The sequence below is a fragment of the Paramisgurnus dabryanus genome, chromosome 1, assembly GCF_030506205.2.
Source record: "Paramisgurnus dabryanus chromosome 1, PD_genome_1.1, whole genome shotgun sequence".
NCBI classification, from domain to species: Eukaryota; Metazoa; Chordata; class Actinopteri; order Cypriniformes; family Cobitidae; genus Paramisgurnus; species Paramisgurnus dabryanus.
Genome location: NC_133337.1, coordinates 14,626,087 through 14,639,022, shown reverse-complemented (window position 1 = coordinate 14,639,022; position 12,936 = coordinate 14,626,087). Strand labels below are relative to the sequence as shown.

Here is a 12,936-nt window from a genome sequence, read left to right as displayed (position 1 = left end):
GCTTGGGACGCAGGGCATGTCTTCAGGACTAAATGTGATAGGTCAAACGTTTATTACATGCGCTTACCGTTTTCCCTTCATTCATCGCGTCAAGGCTGTCTGTTGGGATGTGTTCATCGCGTGAGTTCATATCGCGATGACGATGAAAATTCGATGTATCGTTCAGCCCTAGTATACGTCTCATCTTTTCCAGCAATGTTTGCATGGCAGGCCAAACACACCATCAACAATGTCGGATGTTGCATTATTAATTCTTTCCCCGCCATTGACGAGTTAACTCTTCAAACAAGAAAAAACGCTTCCCTGCCAATGACGAGTATTTCCGTCTTTCCGCAATACTGCTATTATCCACCAGGCTGTTCCGCAATACATCCCAGAAGTATTGCCCTGGTTCAAACTAGTGCTGTGTTCAAAATATCGATACGACGATACATCGTCATGGGCGCCTGACAATGCGCGCATCGATACAGCACCTTCCGTATCTATTCGGATGTACTTTTGAAAGTAACGTGACGTTTTGCTGTTGATCCGTGATCCATATGGAAAGGACGCATGTGTCCCGCGGAGTACGTATAGTTAAAGGTGGCGGGGTATACTTTCACTTTGCGTGTCTGTCTCGCTGGCGCACGTGTCTGCATAGTGAGCCGCTTACTCGTGCTCTCTCTCTCGCGCGCGCATTAAAGTCAATGAGTTCAGTATGAAAGCGCAGATATCTTACCGTATACTACTGCAAAGGGCTTTATTAGCCATGCTCTTATAAAACAGTACTAACGCATTTGAGAAGAAACACGACAAAGATTTGCATGTGAAAAGTGTACGTCTAGAGAAGAGATACAGAGCTACTTCAAACTATAACTGTCACATTAATAATCTGATTTCTATTAAATAGTATTAAGTCTGACTGCATGTTTACAGATATATTCATAGATGTAGAATAATGAGAGACAAGAGGAAGGCACCATCTTTGTAAAACTGCTTTTAAAAAAACATAAGTTATGTACTAACTCTGGGATTTTAAATATTTTTAATAGCTAATAAATGAATGGCAAAAACACAACTGTTACAACACTGCTTATTCAATGTACAATAAACAAATAATAATAAAAATAATAATAATAATGTTACTAAATTCTGAACAAAAATGTAATTCAAAATAGTCTTGTATTGTGATGCGCATTGTATCGGGACCCTTGTATCGGGATACGTATCGTATCGGGGAATTGTTGGCTATACACAGCCCTAGTTCAAACAGCTGTATGTCCGTGTAAGTTTTGAGGATCGCTCTGAATCTGATCCTTCACAAAAATTGAATTATCTTAAAATTTGGTGTTTTTGAAGAAACCTACCCATTTTTGAGAGTTGATAAAAAGAGAACTAATGATGGGGGGATGAAATGTTTTGTTTGAAAGCAGAGGGTCTGTTCTTTCATTTGGTATACTGTATGTTTATATATTTTAAGAAAATTTTCTGGAAGGCATTAAACTTTTGTGAAAATCATGAAAAATGTTGGCGCTGGCTGGCAATTTAAAAAAAAATGCTGGCGGGGAAATGGTCAATAGCTTTGCATACTTACATTAGCATTCAAACGCGGTGAATCATTGTGTACGTGCAGCTTGACGTAATTTAGATAAGCGCTATTAATGCTCATGACTTTGCAATATGTATGTGCAGCTCAATGTAATATGTATAAACGGAGGTTGCAATCGAGAATAACAGTATGGGCATAACATATTTTATAATTTACCCAGAACAACATTAGCCTTAGCATGTTGCTACCCTCCTAGTATCGTGTCACAGTAACCCCAGCCCCTGATGCAGTCGGTTCTTAAATCTAGACCTGCAATGTTTTGGTGCTACGTAAGAACACTTTTTTCTGGTTTGAAGCTGGTGCTTTAGGTGTCTAAAAAGAAAGAACTGATTTGAAATTAGGCTCTGGCTCTGAATCAGCACTCAACCTGCCATGGTGGCAAAGGGGCACAAGTGAAGCGTTTTGGCTCATTCCTTCTTTCAAAGTTTTCCATAGATTATTCCGGCAGTCTAAAGTTCATTGTGCCGAGTCCAGTGTTAACTCAAGAACTCCTCTAATCAACTGAAGTACAAACTGCTGATCAATCTTTCATGCCAGTTTAGAGTTGCAGCCCCAGTATAGTGTAACTCGTGTATATAGGAGCAAGTGGGGTTGGCAATTCGTTCCCAGGCTCCGTATCTCTAGAAGAAATGTGTGATAGTCATGGTCATGATATTTCATAAATCCCATCCATTTGAGACGATGGCATCTAAAATGCAAATTGTAGAATGAGAATTGCGGGCGCAGGCATACCTCCAGATGATTTTTTTGTTTTTTGGGCATCGCACGCCAGGTTTGTTCATGCATATATGCTAATGCGGTGGCTAACGCGGCATCTCACGCTCTTATTCTCTCCAGATGATGCAACCTGCCAGCCATCTTCTCAATTCTGCTGATGTTCATGTTCTTCTCTTTCTATAAAAGAAAGGATGCAAACAACAGAGTGAAAGAGAGGATGGGGTGGGTAGTAAAAAGAGAGCGAGCTACACACAGGGAGGAGTCTCCAAATCCACAAAGGTTTTGTAATGAATGCGCTCCACAACAATAAAAACAAAAACATTAAAGGGAGAAAAGACATGTTTCTGTGTTAAACAATTAGTGAAGCGGCATTATGGGGGATCTGGGTACACAAAAGCGCAGCATCGGCAGGGGTTCTCCCCGACGCGAACACAAAGAGCGCCTCGCTCCCGTTAAGCCTCAGAGAAACCCCCGAGACGCACTCCATGCCGGTCTCTTCCGCCAGAGCCGTGTGATACATCCCTGTGCTATCATCACCTCCATCTCATGTGCGCTTTGTTCTTTTCATCCTCCTTTTTGTGGTTTTTACCTTTCCACACAGGCTGTCTGTGTACCCCTGTTTCATTTCTCACAGGCTCAGACCGGCCTCACTACTGCCAGCATCATTGATGTGAAAAGGTGTGCGTGTACGTAGAGGGCTTTTTTTGCAAGGGTGGCCCAAGTGTCAGCTGAACTGGACAAGCTGGACACTACGTTGTCCCTTTACTGTGTTAAAGGAAAACACCACCGTTTCTCAATATTTTACTATGAGCACTAAGTTTGCAGCACTTTAACCTCGGGCGCAGTAATATTGACAGAAGTTTGAGTGAGACGGGGGGTAGTCAGGAGTGATGATGTTACTGCGCACCGAGTGCTTTTCCACCAAATAATATAGTTCTTATTGCAGTTTATTTAGTGCCACCATACATACTCGTGTAACCACTCATGAAACAGTCTTTAAATAGGGAAAACATGGAAGTGTTTGGTGGCTTCTAAATTCATCCCTGTTTGGATCCTAAGGAATGAATGGGGCTAGGCTAAATGCTAAAACATTCATGACACGCTGTACAAAGATTAAGTGCATGCATTGAAAAGAAATAGCTATGTGTTAATTTGTCTAAGCTGAGGTAAGAACATAGTAAAATATTGAAAAATGGTGGTGTTATCCTTTAAGTCTGAGAGGGTGCGTGTGCTTGAGGTTTGGTGACTTTACTTTTCTGTTATTTATAGCCATGTACACGGCAGTTTGGGACAGTCAATTGTTTGTGTGAGTGAATCCCTCAAGTTGACTTTCCACTTGGTTGAGTTTTTTGGCATACCATATTTTCCGGACTATAAGTCACACTTTTTTCATAGTTTGGCTGGTCCTGCGACTTATAGTCAGGTGCGACTTATATGTCAAAATGAATTCATACTGAACCAAAGGAAAACATTACCATCTACAGCCATGAGAGGGCGCTATATGTTGCTCCTGTAGCCTTACAGCTCATAAAAAAACTTTTAACTGAAACATTAACTTAAAGACTTAACAAACAAAATGCCCCCCAACAGAATAATAATTTTCTAAATAAATGCGACTTATAGTCCAGTGCGACTTATATATGGTTTTTCCTCTTCATGACGCATTTTTGACTGATGCGACTTATACTCCGGAGCGACTTATAGTCCGGAAAATAGGGTAGTTTAATTATGGTATATGTAGTAAAACTACTGTGATGCAAATGGTAATCAGTACTCCAAAAAGCCAATGTTACTACACTTTGGTACTATACATGGGTACCGTTGGAGGTCCGTGGTGGTCCTCTAAAAATTGTTTGAATTCAAAATGATTTTTTGGAAAATGACACAAAAAAAAAACTTTTCACGATAAATTTGATTTAGTTAAAATGTTATGTAGTATGTCAGACATTAATATTTTTATATCTTGGTGACGTAACAACATCATAAAGTATGTAAATGTGAAAATTTGTGCATGTGAAAATTCTTGTGTGTGTGAAAATTGTGTCATCATTTACTCAATCTAGTGTTGTTACAAACCTGTATACATTTCTTTGCTGAAAACAAAGCAAGATATTTTGAGGATGTTTGTAACCAAACCAATCAGAGGCCCCACTGACTTTCATACTTGCTATGGAAGTCAATGGGGCCTCTGATCAGTTTGGTTTCACGTTGAATTAAACTGTATCTTCTATATCAGTGCTTACCAGTTTGATAGACCATCGCATTAGACCGATTCCTAAAATGACTGATTTAACACGTTTCAATTGATTTCTTTTTCTCTACAGGCCGAAGTTTCTCTCGCCGTCCCGCCTTCTCCTGTCATACCTCGACTGACCCTCAGAGTGGGTGCTGGACAAGACAAGATGTAAGTACCTCACGCACATACACACGGAGGGTTGAAGGTATCAGACAGCTCTCTGTGTGGTCAGAGTCTGTGAGTCTGTCTACAGGTGTGAGTTTCAGTCTTTGGGTCTTGTGACCGGTCCCAGGCGGCCCATGAGGTCTTTAAGGGGGGCAAATACACACACCAACCCTGCATCACAGCCCCCGCTGCACACTCCTATCAATAGAGGCAGTGTTCACACCACTTAACCTCCTCATACACACACACACAGCACAGCACATGCTACAGGTAAGGCGATTACCAATTCCTGTATGTCTACACGTGACTGATGTCGCGCTAATGGTCGTTGTGATTTCGACTCTGACGTCTGTGCCCTGTTTTGACTGAGCTTTTGAATTCGTCCCTCACATTTTCACTTCCACCTGCATGCAGGACAGGAAACGTTAGTGTTTGCCCGTGTGTGTATGTTTGCAAAGGAAGGCCTTTATTCTCAAGCTGCGAGTGTGTGTCGCGTGTCTGATGTCGTCCGTGTTGTGCCCTTTTCTTGCACCTGTAGTCTGCTCTTTAGAAAAACAAAATTAGCAGTCTTTTCAAAAGCAGATGTTTCTTTTGTGTGCATAGTTGTTTTTCAGTTTACAGAAGCACAAAGCTTTAGATGTTGTTTATATTTAGGCTGAAAGATTTTAGAGATGCGTATCAATGGTTATATCAGTATTGAACAATATTAGTGTCTATATATTCAGTTTAGTGCGGGAAAGAAACTCATTTTGTATGCCTGGTTACTAAATAGTTATCAATCTTTTTTGACCCATTTTACATCATTTCAATGTGAAATGATAGATTTAAACTTGAAAGCTTAGGTATTTAATGAGTTGTTCATTGAAGAAAAAGTTTTTTTTATTTATCTCCTTGATAAATATGCAGAGACAGCTGTAAGTCATTGATTGATTGGTTTTATTTTACTAAACTGTTGCACTATCATAACATTACTTTAAGGCAGGGGGTTTCACGGTTTTGGGGTATTACCATTGCAACACTAAAATGTGTTTTATTTTTAAATGTCTGCGTATACAAACAACAACTTTTCAAGTGGACACAATAGATTTTATTTTATTTATTTATAAAAAAAATTTTATCTGTTTATTGAACTTTTACAAAAATATACAGGATACAGGTGAATCATGAACAATTTTTTTTACCCCAACCCACCCCCCAAAAGAGAAAAAACATAAAAAAAGCTTTAAAGTATATATACATATGCATACATAAGTATCCACACCCACTCCTAACCAGAATCAGGCCAAGTACACATTAAATAGATTTTATTTTTAAGCAATATACAACATGTATGCCAGGTAAAAATAAACCTTTAAATTATAATATTCTTTTGAAAAAATATATTTTTGCAATATATATTAAATGTAAACATCAAATCAATTACATGACTTAATGATTTAACAAATTTTGTGTAAACACGGCTCATACCTTAGAAACAGTATCACAGAAAGTTTTAGTGTTTTTGAAATTTTGACTTTTTAAAACCTTGGTGTACCTTGAAACCGGTTATCTGCCCATTTGTGAGTTAATGAAAAAAATTAATCAATTACAATAAATCATAAATAAATAATTTTTAAAAAAAAAATCAAAAAAAAAAAATCACACTTACTAACAAAATATTAAATATATTTTATTTGTTTAATCTAAATGTCATGTGACCTTTTCACAAAACTACAGTATATCAGAAAACTGATTAGTCAGATATATTTTATTTAAAAGAAAATTACCAGGTGAAGGTCAAATAACAGGTAGTAATACAATAGCAATAATTATGTAAAGCACTACTTATAAAAACGGATTTAAACGGATGAAAAATCTATATTTCTAGTTAAACAATGCAAATGTTCAACACTAAAAACCCTAAGTTGACTGAACTCATTTGATTGAGTAAGCTCGTTCCCTCAATTTAATTGAGTAATGGGTCTCCCGAAAAAAGTGTATATTTAAGTTTACTGAACTTGCTAGTCATAAACTTTAAAAAGTAAAGGTCACCAAGCTTGAAGTTTGTACAGTGCACTTAAACAGTTCAGTTCACTTGGTGTTCATAAAGACTGAACCTAAACTGTCATTTACATTGTATAGCAAGATAAAATAAAATACATTTATGACTGACTTTCTGTCAACCAATGAATAAACTTAATTCTCCACAGAAACACACAACATTGTTCAAACAAATCTTCATTATAGTGGAGAGACATACTATGGTTTGAACAGGGTCCATGTATATCAAAGTAAACACTGATCACCTGAACTGTGACTTCACAAAAAAATATAATTTACAACAAAACTGCATCAATAATACTACCAAGAGTGTAAAAATCTAAATTTAATTAACAACTGTTTATATATCCCATAAGTTGTTATTAATTGAACAAACATAAATAATCAAAACATTTCATTGCACTTTAATTTTAAATTTATGGATCCAAAATAAAAAATTGTAAGTAATGTTTAGTACAAACAACATTTAGGGATTTCAGTGTTTAAGTAAAATATTTACTTAATCTCGTACTTCAAGTAAATAATTTAGGTCAAGGAGTTTCATCTGACAAAAAGTTTGAGGTTAAGGATTGTATTTTTTTCCAACTACCGTAATGGCTGATGAGGATTACATGTAACTATTCAATAACATCATGTATTATATCACTTGTTGACCATAACAAAAACTATCAGTTATTGGTATACTGATCATAATCTCATGTTTGAAGGCTACACTATAAATGTTGTGAAATCATAACAGAAGGCCCTTTGATGCATGTGCAGACATCGGCACAGGTGAACTTTGACCTCATTGAGGTTTTTTGGGTCATATCCTGGACAGTGCGTACCCCACACCATCTTTGCACTGAAAGGCAGCCCTGTGTGCGTGCGAGGTGTCACTCAGATAAAGCATAAATAATGAGTGTCTGTGTGTGTAATCGGAGCTGGATGTTTGACACGCCCTTCTCAGGGTCAGTACCGTAGCAAGCAGCGCTGTCCACTCTCTCTGAGCCTGTCAGTCACCCTGTAACACAGCAGCAGCAGGGTTCAATCAGTACGTCTGGCATCATTTAAAAGACACTTAATGTGACATGAACCCTAGTGTGAATGCTGTTTAAAAGAAAGGAAAAGTAGTATTGATTTCTAATAAAATAAATAAATTATAATTCAATAATCGTTACTGACCAAAATTATCATTCATAATTGTGTTAAAGTAACTAAAACTGTAATATATTTATTATGCATGTTGCATTCCCATTACTTGTATATACAGCAAACAACAGTATAGTAACTGCATTATATGGGTTATATGCATTATATAACCCTTCCATATGTGTCTCACCAGTGTGATCAGCAAGGTGGTCCCAGATTCAAAGCCCACCCCTCCACCACCACGGACCCCAGTGGCCAAGTCCGGTCCAGGGGCTAGGATGCGTTCCCCTCCGGCTCCTCCTCCACCTGCCCCAGTTCCTGTCGTGCCCCCACCCCGCCCTCCCCCTGTCCTGCTCCCTCCAACCCCAACCCCTTTTATTCAGTCCCCACCCAGCCAAGCCAAAGCACGTGGATGCAGCGTTGTCACGGAGACCGTCAGTGCATACGTGGTGAGTCTCACATACACATACGTCAAACTTCAATTATTTATGAATAATCGTCACAATAATAGTAATAATAATAATCCGTTTATCAGCATAATTTTAACTGGCCCCATTATTAGTATATATCAGTAATAAACTGACATATCTTTTTTATATATCATAGTTTTTATAAATCTCACTCGCTGCTTGCTTTTAAATTATAAATGGATCGGCCATCTCTGTCTAATATATAATTAAAGTGATGTATGATGACAGGTGTGCAGATATCAACTATTTCATTACAGTATCTTAACTATATGAACTACTTTCACTTTTGTGTACAACCAGTACCAGATAAGAGTTGGACTTTTGTGTTTCTGTTTTGATCATAGATTGTAGATGAAAGCGGTAATCGAATCTGGATTTGTCCGGGATGTAACAAACCTGATGATGGCAGTCCTATGATTGGCTGTGACGAGTGTGACGACTGGTATCACTGGTAAGAACCTTTACGTTAACTGTCACATTAAGGGCATAGGTGTACTATACTTTTACATGTAGGGTCAGCTTACAGTGCGCGTGACACAGATGTCATCATTAGAAAAGTATGCACGTACCGCAAGCACACCAGATTTTTGTAACCGTGTGTACTTCGTACGTCCAGTTTACACATTCGTGTGTAGGAGTATGTAGGCCAGCAGAGGTTTGCAATTTGTTGCAGTGTGCATGCATCAAACACCTGTGTTTTAAAGGGGACATTTCACAAGACTTTTTAAAGATGTAAAATAAATCTTTGGTGTCCCCAGAGTGCATATGTTATATGTTAAGTTTTAGCTTAAAATACCATATAGATAATTTATTATAGCATGTGAAAATTGCCACTTTATAGGTGTGAGCAAAAATGTGCTGTTTTGGGTGTGTCATTTTAAATGCAAATGAGCGGATCTCTGTGCTAAATGGAAGTGCTGTGGTTAGTTCAATGACCTATTTTCTCACACGCTTGCAGAGAATGGTTTACCAAAACTAAGTTACTGGTTTTCTTTTACATTTTCAAGGTTGATGGAGGTCAGATATGTGCCCTTAAACTTAAATGGATGGCTCATCAAAAATTTTAATTCTGTCAACTTCTCACTTTCAAGTTGTTCCAAACGTGTATACATTTCTTTGTTCTGCTGAATAAGAATAAAGATATTTTGAAAAATGTTAATAGCCAAAATCATCTGGGGCACCATTCCACTTCTATAGTATTATTTCTTCCTACTATTGAAGTCAATGGTGCCCCAGATCTACTTGGTTACAAACATACTTCAAAATAGCTTCCTTTGTATTCAGCAGAACAAAGACATTTATACAAATTTGGAACAAGTTCAGGGTTAGCAAATGAAGAAAAAAGTAGATTTTTCTGTGAAAAAATCCTTAAAAAATACAAAACCATCCAATAAAATCAAAATGAAACAATACATATTTTTATATGATTTTGTAATATTTACTTATTTTCTAGTAAAAACCAAAGTAAACTAGAAAAAATAAATAGGGTGGTACTTTAGTTTAATACATCACAAGTTTATTGAATCACAAATTGTATTTATCATACCACTATGGAGCCAGAAATTTAAAAGGGTTTAGAAATAAGAGGATGTCAAGAAAAAAGTAGTTTGAGATGAAAGATTATATAATACAAACTGTTTTAAATGATGTGCACTAAATCTTGTAAAATAAGACCAGCAACATGTAGCTAATATCAATTTCAAATTCATGTTTAAATCACTCTAATATTAAACTTTCCTTCGATAAATTCAGCTGTTATGTTTTGATACGTCAGTTTTAAGACATTTTAGAGAAATATCAGATCCAATTTACTATATTTATAGAAAATGTGGTATATTGTGATTTTACAGTAATTCTGTTTCATGTTATTTAAAGCACCACACACTCTGTGATTCAGACCACATTTCAATTAAAAACACGTTAAATGAGCACAGATTACCTGGCAGTACCATAAAGATTCACAGGAATCGTCTTTTTTATGCATTTTGCATTATGATCAATGGACACTCTCATGCACAGCACAAATCACATCTCTTTCATGATGAAAGCAGAATTATTGATAATGAGAACGATCAAGTCTTTTTAGATAAAACAACACATGTCTGTTTTTATGTATATAAATAAATGTGTACATTTGGCACATACGGTGTTCTCTTCACTGATACACTCATTTCAGTTTATCTTGCAACTAAAACTCATCTATCTCTCTTTCTCTCAGGCCCTGTGTGGGTATTGTAGCGGCCCCTCCAGAGGACCAACCGTGGTACTGTGTGAAATGCGTTGGCAAGAAGAAAGACAAGAAGACAAAAAAGAGGAAACGTAAAGCGCACTGACCCACGTTTATTTTTCTCCCATCTCCATGTTCACTTGTTCTAGCCTTAATTCATTTCCAACTTTCTTTTGCTGCAGCCGTTTCGTTTGTTTCTTTTTGTTTTGGTTCGCCCGACCCTTCTTTTAACTAGGTTAACTTAACTCAGTATCATAATGTATCTTTTAAAATGAAAATTTCAAATTGTGTATATGTTACTTTTTATGTGGAGAATCGTACAGTATGTCTATATGATCTTTCTACCGAACTCATGGTTAAGTAGATGTGCGTGTTGAAATGAACCTCTCAGTTCAACCTCATTAAAGTTTGTTCAGTGTACAATCTGATTCATCAGAGCTACATTACACAAGAGGATTAAAACATTCTCTACCATAATCTGCCTTTTAATAACGTTCTTCTGATTGATTTGGACTGGAGGTGCAGTTTCATTTTATTATGAATTTAATTAAAAGTTGTTTTTTCACATCTTATTGTCTTGTTTTCCTGCCATTTGTTTGGGTACGAGGTTATGGGTTAATACTGAGGTTGACCGCTCGGCTGAAAAATCCCAAAACAGTTGCTGAAAAATTATAAATCAATGATTGCGATCTTAATGCATTTTTTTAAATGAGCATTCCATCTGAACAAGAAATGCAATGGATAATTGCATTTCATTATTTGTAACTATTTCTAATTCTTAAATTAATTTTGGATTTTTGCTTACATGCATGGGCTTTAAAAAAATAAACTGTAGATAGGATTAAATTGCCTTACAGATTTGTAAAAAGTTGATTATAGTTAATAGATTTTTTTATTAATTGAACGAGAAAGATTACCAGAGGCAAATCAGATTTTGGCTGTATTTTAAATGCCGCTGTTTTGCGCCCCCTAAAAGGGCATTTCAGAAAGGGGACACCACACAAAAATCACTCCAGATAAAAACAAAATGACATTTTCATCATTTGCTCATTTCGCTAAGTACATTCACCACAATTGTGTTACTTCCAGCAAGTTTACACCAATGGTTCTCAAACTGGGGGCCCCAGTTTAATGACATTTTATAAAATACATTCATTTATTATAAATTCTGTGTATTTAAACCTGAGAAAAATAAGGCTTCTAACCAACAGCACTACATTGTATAATTTAATAGGTTTTGTTTAATTAAAATTTTAAGTTTTGTAATGTTTTATGTCATAAATTTTCTTTGGGGGGCCACGTAAGGATGCAACGTACACAGGGGGGCGGCACGCCGAAAAAGTTTGAGAACCACTGGTTTACACAACAAGCTTTGCTCTTTAAAATGTGTAGGCCATAGATATGTTCCCTGTCAAATTCATCCCTTGAAACTCCATGTACAGTAGACTATTTAGGGACCACAATGGAAATAAGTCTTTTAGGCTTTATTGTGTTATCCCTGACTATTTATGTATTTGAAATGTATGATTCGGAGTACTGTTTCATATTTTATATTTAAGTGGTCAAAATCAAATCAATCAATATTTAAGAATTCCTGAAACTCCATGATTTCAAGTGCCATTTAATTCATAACCCCAACTGTTTCTATAGCCTACACTGACACCAGTATATACTTTTGAAGCGAAACATTTTGTACGTTTTAAAAGATTAGAGATATAATTTACAAAATTAACATACAGCAAAAAGCATTTGGAGACAATGTACATATTAAATGTGAGTTACACCTGTGGTTACTTTAACTAAACACCTGTGTGAATAGAATTCATCATCCATTACAAATTACTTTGGGAATATAAAGTAATTGAGGAAAAAAGGTAAAGATTTCTCATTTATTATCAAATACAATGACAACATACTTTTTTAAGAGTGGCTTAAACAGATTACCGATCAGAAGCCCCATTGACATCCACTGTAGGAATAAAGAATACTATGGAAGTCAATGGGGTTTGGTTAAAAACATGTCTGTATAAAAAAATCTTTGTGTTCATCAGAACAAAGAAATATTAACAGGTTTGTAACAACATGAGAGTGAGTAAATGATGACAGAATTTTCATTTTTGGGTGAACTATCCCTATAAGTGTCCAAAGATTTTTTTTTATCCATGTTTTGCAATGGATAGATTTAAATTGATTAATAAAGGAACTATTTACAGTACTGTGCAAAAGTTTTAATGTCCATCCATATTTATTTTTCAATCTATTTTATTAAGATACAAACAGAAAATACAGGAAATATGTAAAAAAAAAAATTATATATATATAAATTTTCAGGACTAAATGTCTTCTTTAGGCATCATCGGTG

At 36.2% G+C, this 12,936-nt stretch overlaps 1 protein-coding gene across 1 annotated transcript in view; it reads left to right on the top strand.

Annotated features, from left to right (window-relative positions):
- Nucleotides 1-11,141, top strand: part of taf3 (TAF3 RNA polymerase II, TATA box binding protein (TBP)-associated facto) — a 56,893-nt gene extending 45,752 nt beyond the window's left edge. The window contains exons 4-7 of the mRNA XM_065269278.2: nt 4,630-4,709; nt 8,071-8,326; nt 8,692-8,798; nt 10,566-11,141. Coding sequence (XP_065125350.2) covers nt 4,630-4,709; nt 8,071-8,326; nt 8,692-8,798; nt 10,566-10,680 — 558 coding nt within the window. The 3' untranslated portion in view covers nt 10,681-11,141. The remainder of the gene's footprint in view (nt 1-4,629; nt 4,710-8,070; nt 8,327-8,691; nt 8,799-10,565) is intronic.
- Nucleotides 11,142-12,936: the final 1,795 nt, after the last annotated feature.